This window comes from Carica papaya, chromosome 4 (assembly GCF_054855325.1).
Source record: "Carica papaya isolate Zhongbai chromosome 4, ASM5485532v1, whole genome shotgun sequence".
Taxonomy (NCBI): Eukaryota; Viridiplantae; Streptophyta; class Magnoliopsida; order Brassicales; family Caricaceae; genus Carica; species Carica papaya.
Genome location: NC_142312.1, coordinates 25,699,745 through 25,725,764, shown reverse-complemented (window position 1 = coordinate 25,725,764; position 26,020 = coordinate 25,699,745). Strand labels below are relative to the sequence as shown.

The 26,020-nt window shown below is 33.3% G+C and overlaps 2 protein-coding genes, 1 long non-coding RNA gene and 1 pseudogene across 7 annotated transcripts; 3 read left to right on the top strand and 1 right to left on the bottom strand.

The window, feature by feature from the left end:
- Nucleotides 1-9,900: 9,900 nt before the first annotated feature.
- LOC110812579 (uncharacterized) lies at nucleotides 9,901-10,858 on the bottom strand. The gene is made up of 3 exons (XR_002539314.2): nucleotides 10,610-10,858; nucleotides 10,383-10,435; nucleotides 9,901-10,246 (listed from the first exon to the last, which is right to left on the bottom strand). It is a non-coding gene; the product is annotated as an uncharacterized LOC110812579 (long non-coding RNA).
- Nucleotides 10,859-11,862: 1,004 nt separating this feature from the next.
- On the top strand, nucleotides 11,863-22,218 carry LOC110812561 (SH2 domain-containing protein B). 3 transcript variants are annotated; one of them, XM_022039369.2, is made up of 12 exons: nucleotides 11,863-12,190; nucleotides 13,850-14,041; nucleotides 15,033-15,242; nucleotides 15,336-15,425; nucleotides 16,502-16,579; nucleotides 17,990-18,154; nucleotides 18,642-18,989; nucleotides 20,080-20,363; nucleotides 20,762-20,924; nucleotides 21,097-21,446; nucleotides 21,761-21,835; nucleotides 21,947-22,218. In XM_022039369.2, the coding sequence occupies exons 1-12, from the start codon at nucleotides 12,044-12,046 to the stop codon at nucleotides 21,963-21,965; spliced, it is 2,121 nt and encodes a 706-aa protein (XP_021895061.1). In that variant the 5' UTR covers nucleotides 11,863-12,043; the 3' UTR covers nucleotides 21,966-22,218. The 3 variants fall into 3 exon arrangements, with proteins under 3 accessions (XP_021895061.1, XP_021895063.1, XP_021895062.1); XM_022039371.2 differs by lacking the exon at nucleotides 11,863-12,190 and having other exon boundaries at nucleotides 13,880-14,041; nucleotides 15,022-15,242; XM_022039370.2 differs by lacking the exon at nucleotides 11,863-12,190 and having other exon boundaries at nucleotides 13,900-14,041; nucleotides 14,936-15,242.
- Nucleotides 22,219-22,367: 149 nt separating this feature from the next.
- On the top strand, nucleotides 22,368-24,083 carry LOC110812564 (putative purine permease 11 pseudogene; annotated as a pseudogene). Its single transcript, XR_015818590.1, has 2 exons — nucleotides 22,368-23,659; nucleotides 23,943-24,083. The product of XR_015818590.1 is annotated as a putative purine permease 11 pseudogene (transcript).
- Nucleotides 23,995-25,469, top strand: LOC110812563 (putative purine permease 11). Of its 2 annotated transcripts, none has more exons than XM_022039372.2 (2): nucleotides 23,995-24,135; nucleotides 24,237-25,469. In XM_022039372.2, the coding sequence occupies exons 1-2, from the start codon at nucleotides 24,099-24,101 to the stop codon at nucleotides 25,334-25,336; spliced, it is 1,137 nt and encodes a 378-aa protein (XP_021895064.1). In that variant the 5' UTR covers nucleotides 23,995-24,098; the 3' UTR covers nucleotides 25,337-25,469. The 2 variants fall into 2 exon arrangements, with proteins under 2 accessions (XP_021895064.1, XP_021895065.1); XM_022039373.2 differs by having other exon boundaries at nucleotides 23,996-24,135; nucleotides 24,240-25,469.
- Nucleotides 25,470-26,020: the final 551 nt, after the last annotated feature.

Sequence of the window (26,020 nt, the reverse complement as noted above, 5' to 3'; positions counted from 1 at the left end):
GGTGTGGTAGTTTTTCTCATGACTCTTCAACTGTCTAGACCCATAGGCTATGACTTTCTCATGTTGTATAAGAATACAACCCAACCCCAGGTATGAGACATCACTGTAAACTGTATATCCACTTGTCCCGTTCGGTAAGACCAACACAGGTACAGTAGTCAGCCACTTCTTTAGTTCAAAAAAGCTCATTTCAAAGTTTTTGTTTCACTCAAACTTGACGTTTTTATTTGTTAGCCGAGTCAAAGAAGCAGTTAGGCTAGAAATCCTTCCACAAACCTGCGTTAATAACCTATTATCCCTAGAAAGTTACGAATCTCCTTGATCGAGGTCAATTTCTTCCAACTGAGCACTGCCTCAACTTTTTTAGGGTTCACTAATACTCCGTCCATTGATATGATGTGCCATACGAAGGTAGTTTGCTCGAGACAGAACTCACACTTACTCAACTTTGCATACAACTTCTTCTCTCTGAAAATCTGCAAAATCTGAGTCAGATGGTAAGCGTGTTCCTCTCTGCTTTTTAAATAGATCAGGATATCATCGATAAATATAATGACGAATTGATCCAGGAATTGTCTGAAAATCATGTTCATCAAATCCATGAAGATGACTGGTACGTTGGTTAGTCCAAATGGTATGACCAAAAATTCATAGTGTCTGTACCTGGTTCGAAAAACTATTTTAGGAATGTCTTCTGCTTTGATCTTTACCTGATGGTAACTTAAACGTACGTCTATTTTGTAGAAGACTTGAGCACCTTGCAACTGATCAAAAATATCATCAATCTTGGGGAGATAGTACTTGTTCTTGATCGTGACCCTGTTCAGTCCCTTGTAGTCAATGCATAACCTTAACGTTCCATCCTTATTCCTTGCAAATGTGACTCTAGCACCCCAAGGAGACACACTATGTCAGATGAACCTACTATCCTGTAATTCATTGATTTATTTTTTCAGCTCTCCCATCTCAATACGACTCATACGGTAAGGGGCAACCGAGATAGGCTAAGTGTCTAGTTGAAGATCTATAGTGAATTCAACTTTTCTGTCCACTGGAAGTTTAGGTTATTAATCAGAAAACATATATGGGAAGTCTCAGACTACCGAAATCTCTCGAATGTAAATTTCTTTCTTAAGTTTACCTAGTTAAAAAAAACAGCCAAGTTAAAGCACTTGATAATAGGAAAATTGTCATGAGGGAATAATGTTTCAAAAAATTTATTAATTTGTAAATGACTCTTCATTAGGAGGGTTGAATACAAGTTTATTGTGAAAAATAATCTATAGTGGCGTGATATATTGCTAGTCAATTCATTCATAGGATTACATCAAAGTCTTCCGTGTTAATCTCTATTAGGTCCACACTCAATTTTCTATTTGTTATATCTATGATATAGGCTTTGTATGTAACCTCCCCTATTAGTGTCCTACTCCCAAGAATAGATACAAATAATACAGAAATCAAGTCTTTTAGGTAACACTTTTAAGTTTGGTGTAAAAACATGTGAGACAAATGAATGTGAGGCATTAGTATTAACCAAAACATGTGCAAGATGGTTACAGATAGTGTACGTACCCTGTATTACATATGGGTTAGCTTCTGCATCTTGCTGAGTGAGGTTGTAAACTCTGCCTTGGATAGGAGGTCTAGCCTGGTTATGATTCCTCGGGCACTCTCTCGCATAATGTTGAGCACTCCCACATATACAACAAGTATTATTAAGGCGATAGCAGGATTGGTCCCTATGATCCTTGCCATAGTGCTGACAAATGTTATCGTGTCCTATTGCCAGAATATGAGGAAGAACCTGAGTCACTGGCCTAGGTCTCTTGTTTTGCTGAACAGGTGCAGTGGGTGCTGGTCTGCATTGTGAAATCGGGGGTCTGAGGTTCCCTACTGCTAGAGAAAAGATGCGAAAGTTTCTCTCCACTAGTTGTGCCTTGGCCAGAACGATTGAGTAAGTACTGAGCTCGAACACATACAGCTGCTGTCTAATCTCAAGATGGAGGCCCCACTCGAACTTCCTTGTCTTTCTGCCATCGTCCATCATGCTCTTAGGGGAATATCGACCCAACTCTAGAAACTTTTAGGCATATTCTGACGCAATCATATCACATTGGACCAGGTGTGCAAACTCTATTTTCTTCATAAGTCGGAGATGCTCTAGGAAGTACTATGCATTAAAGGCCATCAGGAACTGTTCCCAAGTGACTGAAACTGGTAGGGTGGCCTATTTGAGTTGCCACCAGCAACCTGTCTCTCTTACTAGCATATAGGTGGCGAGTATAACTCTCTGTTTGGGAACCACTCCAAGAGTCGTGAAAGCCTTATCTGTTTCAGCTAACAAGTACTCGACCTCTTCAAAGGAGGATATCCTTGCAAAAGTAGATGAGTTTAGTCTTTTGTACCTCTCAATGTAGTCTGGGTTCATCGTGGGTGGAATTGGGCCATGTGGAAGAGGGATTGGATTGTATTGGGGAGGGATCAGATGGCCCAATAATGGTAATGAATGATATGGTGGAGGCACCAAATTGTATTGTGGTGGTGTCAGATGATGCAGTTGGGGCATTGTACTATACTGTGGTGGTGCCGGGTAATATTATGGAGGAGTAGAGTCGTACCGAGGTGGCTCAGAATTGTCCCACTACAGGGATGGCTCAAACTGTGATAGCAGGAGATGGTCAGGTAGCTCCCTCCTTTCCTTCCGGGCCTGCTGGGTAGCAATGAGTCTCTCCAATATTTCAAAGAGTCGATCAACATCCTCTCAAAGTGAACACCCCCAGGTTGTTTGGTTTAGTGGGAGTCTTCCTCTCCTCATCTATCTATACTTATAGTCCACAAGAAATGGTTGAGTGATAATTCATTTTTTGGCATTTCTTAAGATTTTTGTGTAAAGAATGGTTTCAAGGAACGTGACTCTGATACTAAGTGTAAAGACCCAAAACTTAAAAGGTAATAAAGTCATAAATTAAATGCGGAAGAGAAATAATAGAGTTTAGGGTTCACATTCCTTACACAATAATTTAGAATGTTCAATAGAGTTACGAGAATGACAATTCTAAAAGAACAAACAAAAATTAAAGAAATAAACAAAAGACAATATGCTGAGCATTCTAAGACGACCTTCACTGGCTTTTAAAGGGAGTCCGGTGGTGAACTATTCACCACCCTCCTGTTGATTGGGATATGGGTCTTAATCCTCTTGATCTGAAATAATTAATGAAATAGTAAACTACACTAACACAGTAAAAATATCACACTACTCACCGATACAGAAACTGAAGGTTGATAAAAATCATAAAAACAACAAATGAAGCTCTTAATTTAATTAAATTCATTTATCATAAGAAAAACTATTTATTATATATATTTACCGTTGCGAGATTTTCAAGATCGATCTATAGAGACAATAACGTAAATAACATACCAATATCTTTTTTAAGTGAGCTATAACAATAATTTTTTCTTTTTATTTGCTTACTGGTATATCTGGGGCCCATAGAGATGTCTCACTGTGCGTGAATAAATATTCAACATTGTTAACTAACCGGCCATCCCATACCACGTCCGGTATGAGCACTAAAAATATCATTCCTCAATACCCTGTCCGGTATGAGGGTGAATCAGGCCGTTCTCATACCTCGTCCGGTATGAGCGCCAAAAATACTATTCTTCGATGCCTCGTCCGGTATGAAGCAATGTTCACGGTAGGGTTCACTATATATCCGGTCCGTCTACCATCTCTCAAAATATCCAGTAAGGTTACCATTTATTAATTTACATGACCAAATAATTTTTTGTTTGCATATTCATTACCAATTTCACAAATCAACTGTAAATCACGTAAGACAACCAATATATATATATATATATATATATATATATCAAGGAAACAATTGAATCATTAAACCATTCCAATATATCATCATGTATTTAAAACTGTAAATTCAATAATTAGTTAAACATGACAACAAATAAATGACTAACCGATTTCCGACTCCATTGGTAATATGTAATTATTCTTAAAGTTTTCTAAATTTCACAAAATATCATAATACCGATTATTAAACTTCAATTGCATAACAAAGAATAAGGTGAGGAATTTTTACCTGAATCGGTGTCTGAAATACCGAACTTTTTACTGCGCTTACTGGCGGTCCCCGAGTTTCCTGAATTTTCTTACAGGGATTAAAACATGCTTTATGTACCTAAAAATATCATAAAAAATCCAAAATTGGTGTTAAAAACCTTTTTTTTTTGACCAATTTCAGAATTCTAACACGGTAGCACCGCCGTGCTCTGACGACGGCACCGCCACCCGCAGTGGTAATTTACCTTGACCTGGCCATTTTCGACCAGTTTTGGCCTGTTTCAGTCGATTTTATACCCATCCTTGTGAAAAAATACGGTAGGAGGCCTCAGTTGGCCAAAAAAAGTCAAAAAATAAAAACCTACCTGCGGTGGGATTTTTTGGTGCGGCAGTTCTGCCGGCCCACACTCGCAGTTTGGTGTTTTTTCTTCGGTCAACATGTAGAAAACATAACGGTGAACACAATGGTGAAAAAATCGCACGAAATAGGAAACGGGAGGGGGCTCATCGGAGGAGATTTCGGGTCTTACCTGGATGGCATTGCCAGGCTTTGCCCGCGGTTTCTAGCTCACCCGTCGTTCCTTTTGCTCCGATTTGACCATGGAGGTACTTGGAATCAAATTCAGAGCATATAGAAGAATTTTTACCTTTTTTTGGGGGTCGAATGTGGCTCCGACGTGACAACGGACAGCGGTTGGTTCCCTTCTCTAGCGACTGATTCTTCTTCTCCGGCAGGAGGCTGGCGGCTAGGTTTTGGGTTCGGTGTGATGCGAGATATTTATATGTCTCGCGTTAATTTGGGTCGTTCATCGCGTTTAAAGAGGAAATAAATCTCGACTGTTCATCGTGATTTGATCTCGTTCGTACGATCGCATTTAAAGAGAGAACGAATTTGAGTCGTTTATCGCATTTAATCGCGATCATTCGATCGCGCATGAGGAGGAAACAGATCCGTATCGTCCATGCACGCGAGAACGCTTCTGGGCCATCTGATCGTGGGGCACGCAGATTGCTAGCGTGGCTTCCCGCATGGCACCGAGTCAGCGTGCCTTACCATGCGACGTGCTCCGTTTCGTCGGGATTGCTGACTGGGCAATTCTATATAGCACAATTTTTTTTAATTACGTTTTGACTCCTAGTTTCTAATTTTTCCTTCAAAAATATTATCCGGACTCAAATTTTCACATTTTTTTTCCAACTTCCTTACGATTACACTTTATTATTACATAATTTATTTTAATATATATTTACTTCTAAGTAAATTACAGTAAAAATTTTAATTAATGTAACATTATTATGAAGTGTCAAATAATAGTATAACACAACATGCCTTAAACACTACTAATACGACAGCAGTTCAAATCCAAACTACTAACCACTAAAAATTCACAGTGACTTATTTTGTTTTTATGTGATATTAAAATATCACAATCTCTACAATTTAAAATCTTAATATATTTATCAAGATCAGACATTATACAATTACAATTCATACGTCATGCAAAGTTAAATATCTCATAAGGTTATAAATTACAAAACCACAAATTACAAAGTTTAAAATCATATAAACTTAATATTACAAACTTATTACACATTCTTATATCATTTTAAGTGTTGTAGACTAAAATATCACTGAAATCATTAATCATTACAAGTTTAAACTCAAACTGAAATTATTAATAAATATATGACTTTTTTTAACTTTTATATATAACTCAATCAATAATCATGTGTGTCTTCAATTGGGTAGTGAGGAATCATACACATATATATATATATATATACTTTTGAGATGAATTACAGCAGTAGTGTTTGGTTTGTTTTAATTATGTAAAGTGTGTGGAAGTACAAAATTGGCTCTTATTGGCCCACAAAAAATAAAGAAGAAACCCACTTTTATACAGAATTGTACAATTATGTTTATCATATAAATCTTTTAAAAACACATAAAAAATCAAGTCATCAGGCTCATTTTTCTAAATATGCTCTCCTTATACCTTTTTCTTTGAAACAAAACTTGACTAAACTCTAATAATTTGTATTCATCACAAAAAGAAAGAGAATCCTATTAATTTTCTTAGCAATCATTGGATGGGATGAGGTAGATATCAATCAACTTATTCTCTCTACATATATACATATATATATATATATATATATATTTAGAAAAGTGTTTATGATTCTTGCATTTTACTTCAATATCATAACTTTAAACTTACATAACTTGTACTAGTATCTATTATTTAGTTAGATATTTTACTAATTTATTATCGGTATTGTGTAACTAAATTATATTAAATATTAATAAATTTATTATATTTTTAAATAAAAAGAATTCAATAATTATTAGATTTTTTAGTTTTATTATATAACAGCGGATTAAAATTTTAAGACATTTTTTCTTAAAAAAAAAAATTTGAAAGAAAAAGCAGAAGTTTATTACCTGTTTTAATCCTTTTACAAAGTTTCGTAATTATTTAAAACAAATATAATTTCGTACCTTTAATTTCTTGACTTTAATTTACATTTTTTTTTGCCATTAGCCGCAATTGTAGACAAAATGCTCATATTTCATATACCATACTTTATTCATTAAAATTTGTTGTATCATTTAGAAATTTTTATTTTTATTTTTTAAAAAATAACTTATTAACAATATCATAATCCTTAACAAACTATATATACATTTCAATATATAATTAAATATTAAAATATCCCAATGATTGATAATCGTTTTTTTTTTTAAAAAAATCGTAGATATATATAATGTATCAAAATATATTGACTCATTGTCGGGTTATTTGTGAGATTAGAGAACTCAGCTAGCTGGACATGAGTATAACAGAGTGCAAAAATATGAAACAAAAAGAAAACCTCTATAATTTTGTTATTCTGTTCTATAAATAATTGATTTTTATTCTCCATGGGTAGTTGATTATAACAAGATGTAAATTTAATATATTTTGTGTTATACATTTCCAGAATATATAAGAAAATTAAGTTTTCTTCTCTCTAGAACTTGCAGTATTTCATCCATTTGATTTATCTTCACCAAATTCCGTTATGATATTTGAGCCATAATGGACAATGATAATTTTAATCAAATACCAACTTAAATCAAACGAGAATGTTCTTGATCCTTTTTCAGCCAAAAAGTTTTAAATTCAATACACTTTCTGTTGATATTAAATATAACATGTTTTATGTAGACTTAACTCATTAATTATGACGTGAAACTTGAGCAAACACATGTATAATATAATGCACTTAGAATTTACAAGATAAAATAAGGAATAGTAATAAGTTACTATAAGTGTTTACTTTTCTAGATTGAAAATATAATTTGATAAACTGTTAAATTATATATCAATTCAAAAGCTAAAATCTTAATGTAACTCACAAAACACTAAGATATATCAAGCATACACTTCGATATGGTTTATTTTACCTATCTACATCAGATTTGTAATTTAATACATGTGGCAATAATGATTGGTAAGCTGTTTAAATATACAAAAATTCGTTATAAGAGATTATTTTATACATAGATCATGTTTAGTTTATTGAAAGTCGAAAAAATAAGGTAATATCTCTCATTCCTTTGAAGTAGAGTATTAAACAATGACCACAATATGCTGTGAATTGACTTGGATAAGATAGGTGCTTTGCGATTTGCGAATTGAACATTCACATGCTTTTGTAATATATTATGATAACAAAACTACAATATACATTGCAACAAATTCAGAGTTTTTCATGAAATAACTAAATATATAAAACTGAACTGCAATTTTATTTATAAAAAAATTCAGAATATAAATATAATGATAGAACGTGTCAATACTATACTGTAAATAACATATATCTTCACAAAATTTTTATGTTACACACCTTTTTATTCATATATTATTAAAATAGAAGTTGAAAATTTATACTATCTATTTTAAGAGAGGATGTCAAAACATCTTAACTTACTATCAAATAATATATCATATCAAAGAGCTCAACGAGCTCCACAGGAGCCTAATAAAAAGTGAAATTGAGAGGGAAGAAAAAAATTTCCATAATTTTGTTAGTTTATTTTGTAATTTTTATTCTTTCTGCAAAGTTCATTATCGAAGGTTTATCCTCCATTTCCATAATATAAAACAAGTTCTCTCTCTCTCTCTCTCTCTCTCTCTCTCTTTATCCATTTTCCTTTGCTGCTTTGAATTATCCTTTGTCAAATTCTGCTTGAACCGGTTTTGAAGGAATCTAAACCAACCATTATACTAAAGAAACTACTCAGGGTTACATATGTTTGGAAGATTTTATTTATGTAGTCTACTTTAAGATCTATATTTAATTTGACTGACCATAAAAATAATATTAATAAAAATAGTAAAAAATTAATCTTTATAGAAATTTAAATAGAAGTAAAATAATATATTATTTTAAATCCTATTAAAATTAATATAACTGGAAGTATAATACGTTTTCATTATTTTATTGATAATATTTTTTATGCATGAGATTTGTATAATTTTAGTAAAAATAATATATGATACATTATTCATTCGTTCATAATTCATATTATAACTAGCTAACCTTGTTAAACTTATTTATTTAGTTTTGTATATGGCGTCCTACATGGTCTCAATAACCAGTAGTGTTATATGCATAGATACATACATATATATATATATATATATATATGCATTATGGCACGAAAACCATGCATCTGTCTGTCTTTTTTATGGCAAAAATTCGATTTGATATCCACAACAGCTTTAAGTGGGGAATGGGCTGATTTCAGATCTTGAGGACATTGACTTTTTAAAAACTAAGAGGATCTATTTTTTTTTTCTTTTGATAGAAATTAAAATGGTCTTATTTAATTGATGTATATAGATATATATATATATATATATATATGGTGTTCATCAATAGAAATGGCCATGATAATGATCGTGATTAGGAGCAAAATTAACATTGACTCATCGGTTACTTACACAAATAGGTTGGAGTTTAATCCCACCATGTGGAAGATATGATTTGTTTGTAAGCTTCAATTTCGCGTAATTTGTGTTAAAAGAGATTTTAAAAGTGTTATTAAAATAATATTTTTATTTAAAAATAATTTAATATTTAATAAAAATAATTATAAAAAATTATACTACTTTAGAAAAAAATAAAAATTTTGTGTTTAGTAAAATTGTATTTTAAAAATTTGAGTGTAAATTATTTAATAAAAACTCTAAAAATTACACATTAAGTTTTAACTTCAAACTTATCAAAAGAAAATTTTATCTTCACATGTTGTAAAAAAAAAGAAAAAAAAAACTTTATATTTTATTTATTTAATTATAAAAGCATTTTTCAAACACAAAAATTGTAACAAAAAAAAAAGATAATATGTTCAAAACTTAAATCAATAAGTAAAAGGACCACTTAAAATAAAGCAAGTTAAGAAAAAAAAAGAACTTGTTTAAAAGTTAAATTTAACATGTTTATATTATGTTTTTAGTCTCACACGCTTTGCTTTTGCAAAGTTTTTATTAAGAATTATCATAAAGAATATTATGTAATATAATATAATGTGATAATTCCTTTATGTACATTTGTATAATTAAAAAAATAAAAAAGGTGTTTTTTGATATTATTATATATAAAAATAATCTTTATATGTTCGATATTGCTGAAGATATATATATACATATATACACACACACAAACATCAGCCACTGTAGCTATCTCATCCCAAATTTGATATGACGCCTTCTTGTACGTTACGTATATGTGTGTGTAAAACAAAATTAGAGAGAATATAATGATGATCAGGATCTGAGCTAGTTATTATGAAAAGTAAGAGCAGTTAATGAAGACCAATTATTAATTCCCAGTTCTTTGTATGTCCAAGCTACCCATGTATATATAATATACGGAGATCATATATATATATATATTTATATCAAAATAGAAAGAAAAAGAAATATAATAATTAAGAGAGAGAGAGAGAGAGAGAGAGAGAGAGAGAGAGAGAGAGAGAGAGAGTTAAGGAGCTGTTCTTAACTTGTTCAAGTTTTCATTTTTATATTGAGGAATAGCATTGCTGATGGGATTTGGTCCTGAATGTACTTCATGCAACTCTTTCCTCTTACCTCCATGCCCAAATGACTGAAATCATGCAAATTAATTCAACACTAATTAAACCCAAGAACCCAGCAAGAACAACATATATGCGCGTGTCTGTATGTGTATATATACATATATATGTGTGTGTGTGTGTGAAATCTAAAACCACTGTGCTCACCTCGTGAAAATATTCCAGTATTGACGATTCTTTCTCTCTCTGCATCTTGACATCTGATCAGCAAGCAGGCCCACTTTTTATCAGTAAAGTGTATATGCGTACATATATGCATATACTCCATTCCAAATGTAATATGTGTGTGTGTGTGTGTGTATATATATATATATATATATATATAGAGAGAGAGAGAGAGAGAGAGAGAGAGGGAGAAGGAGAGATTATGATACCTTCAAGTTTGGCAGTGGAGAAAGTAGAATGGGAAAGAAGATGGGAGAGTAACAAGATGAAAAGAAAAGGTGATGAGAAATTCATGGCTGTTGATATTCATAAGCTGTGGTTCGTGAGGAAGAGAGAGAAGACGGAGATGGAGAAAATAGAAATTAAGGGGAAAAGAGAAAGACAAAAGTGTAAATGGAGGGAGGCTTTTTGGGGGAAAATTACAATGAAAAGCAGATTTTTTTTTTTTTTTTTTCTCTCTTTAATTGAGTCAGTACTAACCAGAGGCTCAAAAAGCTGAGGACACTTCTCCTTAACAATTAAGAATAGGAATCACCAAACTTAATAATTCAATTATCATAATTGACAAAGATCAAATTGGACAAAAATATTAAAAATTTAAGAATGATATTATAGAATGGGGATGTTCTACTTGATGACAATGTAAATGAGTTGAGACCAACTAAATTTAAACATGTATTTGAATTTGACCGGTGAGATTAATATAGAACAAACATTTTATCTAATGATTAAATAAAAGAAATCTCTTAATTAATATGTATTTTAATTATTCATAGAGAGTGGGATACTATACCCGATACTCAAAAGTAACTGAATTTATCCGAATTAATACGAGTTTTAGTTAAAAGGTAAGATCAGTATAGAATAAATATTTTACCCAACGACAAAGTAAAGGAACTCGGGCCAACTGAGTTTAGCTTAATTGATACATATTCTAATTAATGGAACATTCTACCTAATGATAAATTAAAGGAGTCTCGGATCAACTGGGTTTAATTCAATTGATTTGTATATCAAATACGAACTTTTAAGAACTAATTTAAAAAAAAAAGAAAAAAGAAAAGGGGGCTTGTAAAAGAGCTAGATGGGCTAACGTTATTTGTGGGGTGGACATCAATTGGGCCTATCCTTCCATGCATGTCCCTGGATTTGTTGCTCTTTCTAAGGGCCCATTTCCCCTTCTTCCCTCCAAGAAATAACCTTAAATTCAAGCCTGTACCCGCCTACATTAACAGTACTTACAACCCACCCAATGGAGATTTGTCACGTCATCCAAGGTTTAATTAACTCCTCAGAAATACACCTCAACGTAGCAGATTCTCTTCTCTTTGCCCTTTTTGTGTGTTTTTTTTTTTTTTGAAAAAAAAAAATAATAATTCAGCTGAAGAGCAGGAACAGGGTATCAACCGTTAATTAACAGCCGTCATCGAAGCAACTCTGTCTTGTCTTGCTTTTGGTTTCCGGAGGGAGGGGAGGGAGGGAGAGAGAGAGAGAGAGAGAGAGAGAGAGAGAGCGAGACTGCAAAAATTGGTCTTCTCTGTTTGGTTGTTGCTAGAGAAAGCAAGAGATAGAGAGTGTCGAAGAGTTGTTTCATGTGGATTTAAGGTTTCGAGGGGATTAAGATTGGAAGAAAGGCGAAGGGGATGGCGGGTGTTATAGAAAGTGAAAAGTATTGTTTGCTTAAGGATTTTAGCGTGGATGTTGAGGTTGAAGATGAAGGGAGTTTCTCACTTTGTTTCTGGGTTTACCTCTTGAATTCCACTACATTTCCAGCCACGATTATCAGACAGGTCCTAGAAAAAAAAAAACCCAACAATTTCCTTTGCACTTTCCTTGCATAATCTTGTTGTTTGTTTGTGTTTTTTTCCCCGAGTAGTTTTTGTTTCCGTGTTCTTGTTGTTTTCCCCTTCTTGGTTATGTCATAATCTGGGTATGCCAAAAAATGGAGATTTTATTGCAGTTCCGAACCTGAGATCAGTGCAAGGACTCGAATGTTATATTTTATTTTGCTGGTTTATTACTCTGTGTAAGTTAAACATGGTGCATAAAATGCTTGTCAATTGTCATTTATTCATGTTTGCTTGGGGCATTCTGTAGCCTTTCTTTTTGAGATGAACTTTCAATCTTCTGTTTCATTTATAGAGAAAGTAAAATGGTATTTCTTAGTTTTTATATTTTTGGTTGAGCACTTTTGTTAAGGGGATATGCCTATGTCTAAACAGGAGTTTTAACCCCACAACTGAACCTCAACCACCTGAAGTGGTTGTCAGGAATGAACATTGGGGCGAAGTCTCTTGTCTGTTTTTGGTATGTGTAATCGTTGATTTGTGAACCTCATATTCTGGGTGTTTATAGTTATATAAATAAATGATGGGAAGCTGCAACTTTCTGTTCATCATATTAAATGTGCTGCTTATATTGGTGTGATGGTTATCTAAGTTGTATTTTTCCGCAGTTTTGTTAGTGAAAAAAGTTCAAAAAAATGTTATGGTAGGTTGCTAAGTTCAATCACATATGAAAACTGAGTCATCTAATATTATATTGCGCGTTTCTGATTTATTTCGGGCGTGTAAATTTTCTATGAGTAAGGTATAGCTTTATTCAAATTTCAAAAAGTTTCTGCTTTTGAGAAAGATTTTCAAATATTTTGTAACATGGACCTCCAAATGTATGACTAACAACTGTATCACAACAAATTTGTCACTTTTATGAGTTTCACTTGTCAGTATGTAATTTTTCATAAATTTGTTGTCTTCTTCTTGTTCGTTTTTTTCCCATGTTTCTTGCTCAATATCTTAGTGAGTAACTTGATTTTATGGTTTTTTGGTCTTAGATTGCTGTAAAAATTCATTACATATAGAAGCTCCATGTTTCCATTAGCAAAAGCTTGATACTTTTTCTATTACGGTCCTCACTTTTGTTATGTAGTTTTTCTTTGTTACTTGTTCTTTTGTTTTCCTTTTTGTTTCTGTAGCACATCTTTTGTTGGCTTGCTTTTAGTCAAAGTGAGTGCCATGTTTGCTTGGTTAAATGATTTTTTTTTCCCTCCTGTTTAAGCAAGTTTTGGGTTTTCATCACAACTTACTTGTGGAGGCTTATGGAAACATGGTCATAAATTAGTCCCTGATGTGTGCTTGTAAATTCAACAGCCAGTCTGTTTTACATGGCTTTCTTTTCCTGTCATTTTTCCCCTTCTATTCTGTGGCTATTGTCTTGATATTCGCTCTAGACTCATACATATTTGTGTTTATTCATGCCGTAGTTTATTCCTGTTTTGCATGTTTTATAGTCCATTTAAGTGTAATGGATAATAGATGTTACATCTCATGATTCATATGTGAGATTTACTATCTTATAATGCTTCCTTGAATTTGTATTTTCTTATATCTTTGATAATTTGTTCTCTTATAGCTTCCATTGGTTGGTCAATAACTATGTCTTATTTGCAGGTGCACATGGATATGAGTGTCAGTGCTCCCTTCCTTGTTTTAAATGAAAACAAGATGATGATGCTTTTGCCATTGACTCTCTTACACAGGGAAGCTCCAGATCCTGGAAATACTGCCTCCTGGACAGAAGTTCCAAATGTACCCATGAAAATTGAGTTTCCTTTAGAAAAATGGATTCATGTTGGATGCGAGGTAATATTTTTACCTTGAAGCTGCCATGAGAACTGATCTATAGACTACAAGTTTGCAATTTACTTGACAACTTTTACTTTGTTCTGTTCTAATACTTTTTTTCCTGCACATTTTTTCTTTCCTTAACATTATGAGAATAAAAAGATTCATGAATGGAACGGGATTCTATGGGTGTTCTTGATAGTTATATTATTTGAAGTTTGGAGAGGTTTAAGTATATTTTCAGCATTCTAAGCTTTTTATTCACTTTATGGCACCTGAAGGCACACTGTTTCTTCGGATTTCTATGTGGATCTATGTTACAAACTGTGCTGCTCATGTCATTTAAAAATAACACGTCTAATTTCTTAGAGTAAGTTCTAAATAAAAAAATTGACTTTAATGTGATAGTGTCTTCCTTTCCCTAGAAATTAATTGCATCTCTGACATACCTTGAAACATGTACGTAAGAGGGCTAGTGTTTTCTGCTCACATCCTGGAATAAATGTTGCAAAGAGAAAAGATTATCAGATGTCTGCTAAAAAACTGAACTTCATTAAAAGGGGAAGTACCATCTCATAGACTTCCATTAAGTGCCGAAGTAAGCACAGGAATCAATAACCTCAATCATCATAAAGATGATTATTACTTACAATTTCCACAGGTGATGGAAACAAATGAATAGTGTATGGTTTTAAATTTTCAGTTGCTTTAAACTGGGATATTCTTGTTCTGCATTATAATGCCTAACACTGCATCTGTTTGATCATGATGGTTCTGTGCCACTCTTTAGCTTCTTGAATGTTTCTTTTAAGACCTTGAACTAATGGAGGTATTTATTAAAATACTTCATTCATTTCGTGCTTAGACACCATATATCTTTCCGGAGTCATTTTACTCTGTTTTCAACTGCAGTCTTACACAGCATGCATGTGTTTTCACCCAGTGGTCTGCATAAGTGAAGATGTCCTTTACAGAGAATTTGAGATGCTTGTTCTTAGTGTCATGTCAGGTTTCTAGAAATTTTGTGCGTCTTCACATTGATGGTGATATTGTGGGGGAGCAATTTCTATCGTCCTTGCTGAACAAAGACTCCAACCCAGATTTTCCGAGGAAGATGACATTGTTTAGTGTTGGTGGCGATGGTTATAGTGTACAAGGTTATATCTACAATGCAAAAGTTGTGCGTTCAAGAATTTATCTCAAGGAACACTATGTGGAGGTTTGTAATTGCATTTAGTTTCTGCTGTTCTTTGCTGCCTTTTGATATGCATGTCTATTTTCTTTATTTCTTATGATGCCTATCTGATGCCAGGACCCACCATTACATTTATCTATTGATAATTCATCTACCTCTGAAATTGAAGTAGACAGTGATGGTGTTTGGAGTATTGTTGGCGGCAAGGTTAGAGTTTCTAAATTAACACAATCTTTTCTCTGTTTATATGGGTTTAGATGAAAGTTTAAATTTGCTACTCTTTTAACAGTATAATCTCTGGAACGTGATATCAGTGTTCATCCATAGAGTCATCAAGCAGAACCCTAATTTTATTTTTAAGTCAACCTTTTCTATATTTTTCCAGAATTATATTGTAACAGAACAATTTAATTATTTGAATCAATTCCGTTTGGTGTTATATCTCCTCCTTCTATTGTGTCTGTTTTAATTTTAGAATTCAAACCCTTCAAATTGGCAAGAAATTTATTTCATGGTGCATTTACGGTGTTAACAATTGAAGGTAGATTTCTTCCGTATGTTACTTATCTTGTCAATTTAACATTGTGAAGAAAATTATCTTGTTAGTTTAAACTGCCAAAATAAACAATAAAATATCATCCAGATGTTGTTAATTTCTTCACAAGGTTTAAAAGTTTAACCGGATGGGTCTTGCAATCTTTTGGATATAATTAAGAAAAAGGGAGTTGGAAATCATAAATCTTGCATTTGTATTTGAATGCTGTATTGTTCGTTAAAAGCATTGGTGTCTCTTGTTCTGTGTTAACTAATTATCAGTGATTGTAAAGCTCAGATTTGTTTGATCATTTTCATTGGAGCATTCTATTCTCTTATTTGAAGCATTTTCAATAAAACGTTTCTAAGTAACAACTAGCTACTAATATTCTAATTCTTCATTCTACATGATAATGGTAGAGCCTAAAGGAACACTTAGTGTGTTACCAGAGAGCTTAAGATTTTGTTGCCATGGACATGGATTTCTGAATTTAGTTTCTTCAAGGTTTAGCTTCGAATTAGAAATATATAATAGAAAAAAGAAAGTAGAGAAAAGTAAAACTTGGTATTGGTTTTTAATTTGTTTAATTTTCATCCTGTTGATTCTTAAGTATAATATCGTGAATTGGTATCTATCTCTCTGCCTGAAGATTATATACTTTAGAATTCATCAACTTTCAAGCTGTGAGCTAAAAAGCAATTTTTATGGTGAAAGCTTTGAGACTTGTCCTTACTTTTGCCATTTAAAGGCATCTTGTCGCAGGATTTTCTCCTTGGACCTTATTCTATCAAATGCCATTGGCCAGACAGTGACCAAGGAAATGGAGGTGAATATCTTCAGACGTTAGCCATCATATACCCAATGACATAATGTTTATTCTTTGTTAGTATTGTGCCTCTGCTAATGCATAATTAGGGTGTTACTTGTACTTTGTGCATTAAAAACATTATTAGATATATGATTATCATATTTGAAAAATTTAAATATATTCCATTATAAGTTGATTTTTAACCTCAAGCAATCAATACTGAAGAAGGAAAAATAAAACTAAATATTATGGAGTGGATATATGAACACCATGTTAATTACTTCTCTCAAAAAAATATGATAAGATTTTTTTCTGTTTCCAATCTATTGCATTAAAAGAAATAGTCAGTAGTGATGATTTCTCTTATATGCTGCCTAAGTGATCCGTTTTATTTCACTCATTACATTACAGCTAAATTTTCTATTTCAAAATTTTGTCTGGATGTGGTTCTAAGTTATGCAATCCTATTTATTTCGTTTTCTCTCTCAAAAGAAAAGATAATAGAGGTAAAGTAAGATTGTTTTCTAACCAACATTCCATGGGTTCTTGTCTTTTGCTAGGCATATGAAAATTGGTCATTACTCATTCTTATAGATCAATTTACGTCTACTTCTCAAGGGTACTCAAGATTTATGTATCAAGTTTCTTGAATAATGGATAATTCATGATATATTTAAAATATAACATTATGAAGATATTGTTTTTATTGAATTCATATAGAATTATATCTTAATAATTATCACACACTTGTAATTTATTCTTTCCTCTATTTATTAAGAATAAATAATGTTTATATGCTTTTTAGAATTCGAAATCTCATAACTTATTTATTAGTCTAAATAACTTGTTTTAAATAGAAGTTGAAATTTAAGATAAACTTAGGAAAAATGATCTTTTTTCAGTAAATATTAACATATTCACATACCTCATGCTTCTTAAAGTTCCTGAACAATTTTTTTAGAGATTTCATTAGTATATACTTTATTTTTAGATAATTATAGTTAATTGATGAGAAAAAAATAAAATGGACAAGATAAAAAATAGGAAAGAAATCTGCAAAGAGAAAATAAAAATAAAAAGAACATAACAATAGTGAAAAGAATATAAAATGGGTACGAAAGAGTATTAGAATAAATAAAAAAAAAGACTAAAGATGAACATAAAAAGAAATAAAAGATTGATCATATAAAAAAAGAATGAGAAAAAATGGAAGGACTAAAAGTTAAGAAGAGAGAAGAGACATCTAGAAATTGAAAAGATCAAAAGGAATGAGATTTATTAGAAACCATAAGGAATGAGAGTAAGCAAAACTAGTAATGGAAATAAGAGGAAGGAACTAACTGCTGTAAGTACAGAATTTATTCTGGACATGAGGTTATATCCTTGAATATTATATAGTATGATTCGGCTCATTGTTTTCTGTAATAGGTTGTTGCTTCACTTTTATACGCTGATAGTGGGACCCCTGTGGAGAAGACAGGTGATGCAGAGCCACCCCTTTTGGCAAGCTATGATGGGATAGAATTTGCTTCAGGTGATAGACCAAGCAAACTATTGCGAGGGCGTGCATCTTTTAAGCTTAAGATATCTCAGGTGTTGATATTAAATAAAATACATATTATCTTTTATATGATTGCCAGCAATGATCTTATTATCTAATCACCTGTTTACTACCAAGCTACTTGTCTCTTCAGTTGATACCATGATGGTCCGATCAAAGAAGTTTAGCTTGGGCTTTGAATGCAGGAGATGGAAATGTTGTCCATCAAATGCATTTTATTTATGAGCTGTAAATACTTGTTTATTTCTTCTTATAATCGCGTATACAGATGGACCCTAGAAATGCTTGTGATAATATGACAGAGAGTCCAGTTATCAGCTATTTTGTAGAACTGCACTGCAAAATCTTTTCATAATGATAAATAAAGACAAATTTTTATTCAACATTGATTCCCAACATATTGATGAAATTTTTTCAACTTGGTGCTTGAATTGTAATTTAGTTAAGTTTAGCTGTGGATGTACATAAATTTCTGGAATCCACTGAAGATTATTTGTTTTAATTTTGCTTCTGTTTCAGCTTTCATCCAAATGTGATAACAGGCTGTTCTGCATTAAGTTTCAAATTCTGAAACTTAAGGGATATCCTTTCTTTGAGGTACTTTCCAATCCAATTCGTTGTATTTCCCGGAGTCGTAATACACGGACAGCCACTGTTATTTGGAAAAGAACAACCTCTGCTAGCCATCTGCTAAATGAAACTCAGTCAAGTGGGTTAGACGACAACTCGTCAGAACTTCGGCATCATACCATAGGTGAAGCAACACCTACTCCTTCGTTGAAACGGTGCAGACTGGGAGAAGAAAGGATATCCATAGTGGAGCGACCTGAAGAAGAATGCAATTCTTATGGCTGCACTGCTAAACAGGTGCCAATAATTCCATTTTTTATTTGGCACAGCATTATCCACATATTAATGCTAGGATGGTAATAAAAATTGGTTCTGATTGATCCATGAAAATATTTTCTAGTTTTTTTTTTCTTACCTTTTATGTTTTGTTTTTAGAAAACATGTACAAATTAGTTAAAAATGAAGCAAAATGATAGTGAAAATGATGATGAAATTAAAATTTTTTTAAATATTATTTTTAGTATTTTCTAAAAAACTAATTTATTTTGCTTTAATTATTTTCTAAATATGCAACTTTTTCTTACTTTCATGAATTAAATTAGAAACGAAAATTAAAAGTGTTTTCGTGTTTTTTTTATTATGTTTTATGTTTCTTGTATTCCCATGAAAGCAATTTAATATTTTATATCTTACCGTAGTTTATTGGTAAGTTCGGAATAAATAAGTTATTTTTCTGGAGATCATATTGAAATATATATTCTGTTCAACTAAGAATACAAAATTTCAGCTCATAATGACTCCGTGTGGAATATTCAAACTGATGATCGTTTAAATTCCGCTTGAATCCATTTGGAGTTGGATTTTAATTCTTTGAAGTTTGATTTTAATCCTCTCATGGTTGAACAAAGTATACATTCCAAATAAATTCTAAATTGTTAAGTTTCTTCTAAACATAACCTACAAGTGAGTCTTAGGCTCAGATACCTATATTTGGCAATCTTACATTGAAACACTTGACTGTAATTTCCTGGTCCGTTTTAGTTATTTTCGTTTTATATCATCAAAATGTTCTTGCTTTTTCTTTACAAACTTGGACAAAAAAAATGTAGAAGATTTAAGGATTTTATACTAGAAAGAACCTGACATATAATTCAGTTTTCAGATTTAATAGAACTTTGTACAGAGAACTTCTCTTTATTATCCCAGTTGCTATACCAGAAAAGTCAAGCCATCAATTAATATATCTTGAGTTATGCATCCTTACCCAAGATTTGATATTTCTTTTTAGAATACCTGGATGACTTGAAAAGATTTTCTTAATCTTGGAGCTTTTTGCCTCTGGTACTTACTGCTTATTCTATTCCTCTAAATTACAATTTCCATTTAGAATGGGAATGCATATGATTCAAGATTGGAGGAGAGACCTAATAACCTTGAAGAAGCAGAGAACTCTTCATCTGATTCGGAGAGTACTGAAGTTAGAGATCCAGCATTCAGGAGCATGTCAAGTTCTAGAAATCCGATTTCAGATTTGGCCATTTTTAAATACTGTCTTGGACGCTTGACTGACAGGTCCCTTCTGCTGAAGGAAATTGTGACAAATGCATCTGATACAGAACTTTTCGACTTTGCAGATCAGGTTTCCCTTTTTTCAGGATGCTCTCATCACAGGTATGTTGTTTCTGAACACCATTATCATTGATTATTGTATTCTTGTAGGATGCTCCTCCAAAACCCATCAAAATATGTGTGCATCATTTCTGTTCTGATCTGCGAAGTCAATTTCTTTAGTTCAATATTTTGGAGTTTTGGTACTCGTTAGCCCTCCAAGGAGAGACAACTATGGTGCACACGATGCACATTCAGATGGGCCTCAAGTGTTCTTCTAAGTTGAAGCTTCTTTATCAGTATGCCAATGCCGTCATTTATGGTTTTTACGTTTTAACCTACTAGGGTATTGGAACATTCAACTGATTGCTGCCATTTCTGTGGGGGGATCTTGCATCAAATACATGGAAACCACAATAAATTCAGTTTATTTGATAATTAAAAGTTCTTTTCTGCTTCAGTTACCAAATACATATGGCTAAACGATTGATAGCAGAAGGAGAAAAAGCTTGGAATTCAATCTCAGAGAACAACCACCAAGTTCATTGGGAAAATGTGGTTTTTGAGATTGAAGAGCAATTCATGAAGATTTCTTGTTGCAATACTAGATCTCTTACTCAACAGGTTTCTTCTCTCTGTCTTACTGGCCTCAGTTGTTATCATTCTCAATTTATAAGCATTGGAAATAGCTTCGAGTTGCTGAGCACGCTAATACGAGTTTATTGATTATGAACTGGTGTGGAAACTATAGCATTATGGCAATCCGTTTAATGTGTTAATTTAATAATTTCTCAAGGACCTTGAGCTTCTCAGAAGAATTGCTGGATGCCATGATTATGTGGTGCAAGAAAACTTTGAGAGAATGTGGTGTTGGTTATATCCTGTTGCCTATACACTCTCAAGAGACTGGATAAATGCAATGTGGAATTCTGCATCACCTAAATGGATAGAAGGGTTTGTTACAAAGGAAGAAGCAGAAAATTCACTCCAAGGTCCACGGGGCCTTCAAGAGCCTGGCACATTCATACTTCGGTTTCCCACTTCCAGAAGCTGGCCGCATCCAGATGCAGGTAGCTTGGTCGTCACTTATGTTGGTCGTGATTTTGCACTCCATCACAGGCTGCTCTCCCTTGATTGTCTTTTCAGGTAGACTTCATTCTTTTCTTCCGCAATTCTTCTGCTCTTTGAATGGTTTGGTTACATTATAAATATGTATTTGTTTTGTATATCTCCAATGTATGTGAGGTTAGCGGTCATCTTGTTTTGATGATCAATATAATTCTTCCTTAGAAAAAGAAATCATTGCATCTGATTATGACCATTCCCCATGCATCCATTACACTGACGCACTCATATTTTAAAAAATTATGATTTTTTTTTTCACATTTTCCTCGATATTTAGGAACTGCTTTTGCCCTAGGAAATTAACATAGAGGTTTCTTTTTCTTTTCATCTTGCAGCTCTGATAGAGAAATGTATGGTAAACAACTACAAGATATGCTATTGGCAGAACCTGAGCTCTCTCAGTTGGGAAGGTCAGAATCATCCTGACACGAATTCGGTTCTGGAACCTCGTCATTCTATAAAAGCATTGTTTTACATTAATCCGTACTGACGCCCTATTTTTTTCATTACCTGACATACAGGGTGCTAAGAAGCTATTAAGCTCGCCTGGAATCCAGCATTTTACCATTTTGCTTTCTGGGTCTCCTCCTGGTCCATCTTCTACCAGTTTTGTCAAGAGAAGAGGAGTTTTTCTTCTTTAGTCTGTTGTAAATATATTCACTTTCAAATTGTGTCAAAATCCTGATTACGAATTGTGGCTAATGGGCTCTGAGGTTTTACAGATCACTTGCAATTTAAGGTTGCAGATTATGCTAGGATAACTCATTCAGAAATTCATTATTTGATAATTTAATCATTTTGTTTAGACACAAATCCTCTTTCACCGGGGAAAAAATCCATGGAGAATCCAAGTTTATCATACTCTTGATCTTAGCCGTTTAAAAGGAACATCTGCCTCAAAGAAAAGAGCCAAAACAGAAAGGTCAATACTTGGTCCCATGGCAATAAATATTCTGCAATTATTGTAAAAAAGACAAGACAGGTACAAAGGACATAAAAATTATCTTCGATATTAATCATTAAACAATTAGCAACAAGGCCTTGGAGGATTGTTTTTCAACGTTGGTGACATATGAAAGCAAAGTCCGCACAAGATGACTGATCATCAACAAATGGTACCAGAGAATGATATGTCTAATCATCGGCAACAAATCATCAAACTAAAGCGATGGCAATGGTGGGTTTTGGTGGTAGCAAATATAGCCTTCCTCTTAATCGGACAATCTGGGGCCGTTATTCTCGGGAAACTCTATTATGATGAAGGTGGTAAGAGTTTATGGATGGGAGCTCTTGTGCAAACTGCTGCATTTCCAGTTCTCTACCTTCCCTTCTTCTTCTTCCCTAATTCTCCTGATCATAACACTCCTCCCAATAACCCACCAAACCAACCTTCTTTAACTACCAAATCATCAATCTACTTCTCTCTTGGTCTTCTTCTTGGTATAGACAATATTTTGTACACACTAGGTCTTATCTTTCTCCCTCTGTCAACTTACTCCATCCTCTGTGCAACCCAGTTGATTTTCAACTCAATTTTCTCCTTCTTCATCAACAAAGAAAAACTAACTCCTTTGATATTCACCTCTGTATTCCTCCTCACTTTGTCAGCCATGCTAGTAGCCATTCATGGCGATTACAGCACGAAATACAAAGATGCAGAAACTGATCATCAAAAGAGCCTTTACATAATCGGATTCTTTTGCACCATAGCTGCCTCAGCGGCCTATGCTTTATTGCTCTCTCTGATGCAGTTTTCATTCGACAAAGTCCTGAAGAAGGAGAGCTTAGGCGTCGTTTTGGAGATGCAGATCTACACATCTCTTGTTGCTACAATTGTCTGCATGGTGGGATTGTTTGCCAGTGGAGATTTCTTGGGATTGAAGAAAGAGATGGAGGGATTCAATAAGAAGTCAACGGGTTATGTGTTGACTTTGGTTGGAACTGCTTTGGCTTGGCAAATTTGTTCAGTGGGAATTCTGGGGCTTATCTTCTTGGTTTCTTCTCTGTTTTCTAACTTCATTAGCATGTTGTGTTTGCCATTTGTGCCTCTGTTTGCTCTAATAGCTTATGGGGAGGAGATGAATGCCATTAAAATTGTGGCTATGGTGTTGGGTATTCTGGGTTTTGCCTCTTATCTTTACCAGAACCATCTTGATGATCGCAGAGAACAAAAGATCGGCCATAGATGATTTTCTTCTTCGAATCTTGGTTCTCTGTTTGTTTCACTAAATCAAGTATTAATCTTTATACGTGCATTTTGGTCGTATATTCTTATTTTTATTGGATAAGCTTGAAATAACTCATATATTATGATTTAACAGCTTTGATGAGAAATTAAGAGTTAAATTTTTTAATAATATCTTAATTAATTAATCATTAATCCTTATCCTACAAAAGAGTCTCTGGTACTCCACCCAGTTGGATGGTGATGGTGGAACCAGAAATCACGCTTTGAAACAATATTAAGACCCTTTGAACCATTTACTCATCTTCTTCTTTATTATTTTCGCAAACCAGGCAACAGCTTTCTTTTAACTTTGAATCGCCGCCGAAATGGAACGGATTTACAAAATCTTGATTCATATTTTATTTAAACAACACTCCATGATTTCTCAAGAACAAGAAGCTCGAAAACCAGTTCATATTTTCTTTTCTCTCTTCATTTAGAGAATTATGGAGGCGAGTAAATCTCCACAGCACCGCCATCAAGGTACAGATATATACATATTCGTTTCAATTATATATATATATATATATATATATATCTTTTATGTTAATTGATAAATATTTAATGTGTATTTTTTGTTGCAGAAGTTCAAGTAGAAATTCCGGTTCATAAGTCAACACAGCAGGAACAGGATGAGGATGAGGATAAAATCAGACGGAGATGGTGGTTATCTGTGTTTATGTGCATTGGATTAGTGATAATCGGCCAATTCTGCGGTAAAATTCTACAGAAAACTTTCGTCGACGAAAGAGGAAGAGGGACATGGATGTATGCACTTGTTCAAACGGCAGGATTTCCTCTCTTAATCCTGCCACTTCTCTTCTTCTCTTTCTCTAAAAATCCCAGACCTAATAATCCCCCCATCACCCCCATCACCCCCACCACCACCACCACTGGCCAATCTCTCTTCATCCTCTGTATAATTTACTTGTTGCTCGGTGTTCTCTTAGCTGCTTCAACTCTGTTCTACTCAATTGCGATTCTCTACCTTTCTCTCCCTAACTTGACTCTAATGACAGCAGTCCAGTTAGGTTATACCCTAATATTTACTTTCATAATCAATCGCCAAAAATTGACTATCTGGATTTTAATCTCAGTCGTTATCGTGACTGGATCTGCCGTCCTAGCTATTCCCGATTTCTCCTTTCCGACTAGGCCTGTTGAAGGACTCCACGCGGGAAACGCCATCGGTCATTCGTTCATGGTGGGTTCGTCGGCTGCTTTCTCTCTCCTCCTCTGTCTAATAAAACTCAGCTTCGACAAAGTGATACTGAAGAGGAACACGAAGAGAAGTGTTGAGATTATACTAGAGATGCAGATTTTTACAGCGTTAATTGGTTCGTTGATTCTGGTAATTGGGTTATTGGCAACATCGGAGAGGACGACGACGGCCAGTTTTGTCAGAAATTTCAACAAGGGGACGGCGAGTTATGTGGTGTTACTGGTTGGAGCTGGAGTAGGTTGGCAGGTGTTCTGGGTTGGGGCGGTGGGTCTGGTGCTGTTGGTTTCTCCATTGTTTTCGAATTTGGTGAATGTGTTAGTGCTGCCATATTTGACCGTTGCTGGAGCTCTGTTTTTTGAAGAACCGATGTATTGGATTAAGATTTTGGCCATGGGTTTAGCTGTTTTGGGCTTGGCTTCTTATCTCCATGAGCTTCGTCGTTTTAAAAGGGCTCATGTTTAATTTTCTGTTTGTGAAGTTTGAATTTTGTTCTGTAAATTTATTTGTTCTTCCTTTCTTTTTAATCAATTCCATTTGTGTATTGTAAAGAAAAAATTCATTTGTGAACGAATGTAGATTATAATTTTGTATTAAACCCTTTGTTCATTGGTTTTTCCTCACATGATTTTTCTCAGAAAGATTTTGATTTTGATTTGAGCTCAAATTTTTTTTGGGCGATCCAACTTCTTTACATTTTTGGATAAGACTTTGATTATGATTATGATTATGTGTTTAAATTTCTAACATTTTACTTTAAGATTTCAAGTTGTATATGTATTATATATTAGTCATGATCGTTTTATAATTTTTGATTCAATTGATTTATATTTTAATTTATTTAGTGTTTTGGTAGAAATAGAATAATTGGGTTGTACTTTAGTAGGAATACAATAATGGAATTAGATTTTGTATTTACAGTGACTTTAAAGTTTCTTATTAGTGTTTTGGTGTGGGATTATAATAATTAAGTTGCACTTTTTTATATTGTGTTATTATGATCAGAACTAGAAAAACATTTGGGCTGGCTAAAATTTCTTAATTGACAGAAGCTCACAATGGATTTAGGAATTAACTCATTAATGATTTGGTAGTATTGCAATAATCATATTTAAATTTGTCACAATAGACTATTATAATTTTGAACAA

What these genes read in the sequence shown, in the direction of transcription:
- LOC110812561 (XM_022039369.2), top strand. Translation starts at nt 12,044, where the DNA reads ATGGCGGGTGTTATAGAAAGTGAAAAGTATTGTTTGCTTAAGGATTTT. An exon ending in TCAAGGAACACTATGTGGAG is followed by an intron (nt 15,243 to 15,335) that starts GTTTGTAATTGC and finishes ATCTGATGCCAG; the next exon opens with GACCCACCATTACATTTATC. An exon ending in TCCCTTGATTGTCTTTTCAG is followed by an intron (nt 21,447 to 21,760) that starts GTAGACTTCATT and finishes TTCATCTTGCAG; the next exon opens with CTCTGATAGAGAAATGTATG.
- LOC110812563 (XM_022039372.2), top strand. Translation starts at nt 24,099, where the DNA reads ATGGAGGCGAGTAAATCTCCACAGCACCGCCATCAAG. An exon ending in TCCACAGCACCGCCATCAAG is followed by an intron (nt 24,136 to 24,236) that starts GTACAGATATAT and finishes TTTTTGTTGCAG; the next exon opens with AAGTTCAAGTAGAAATTCCG.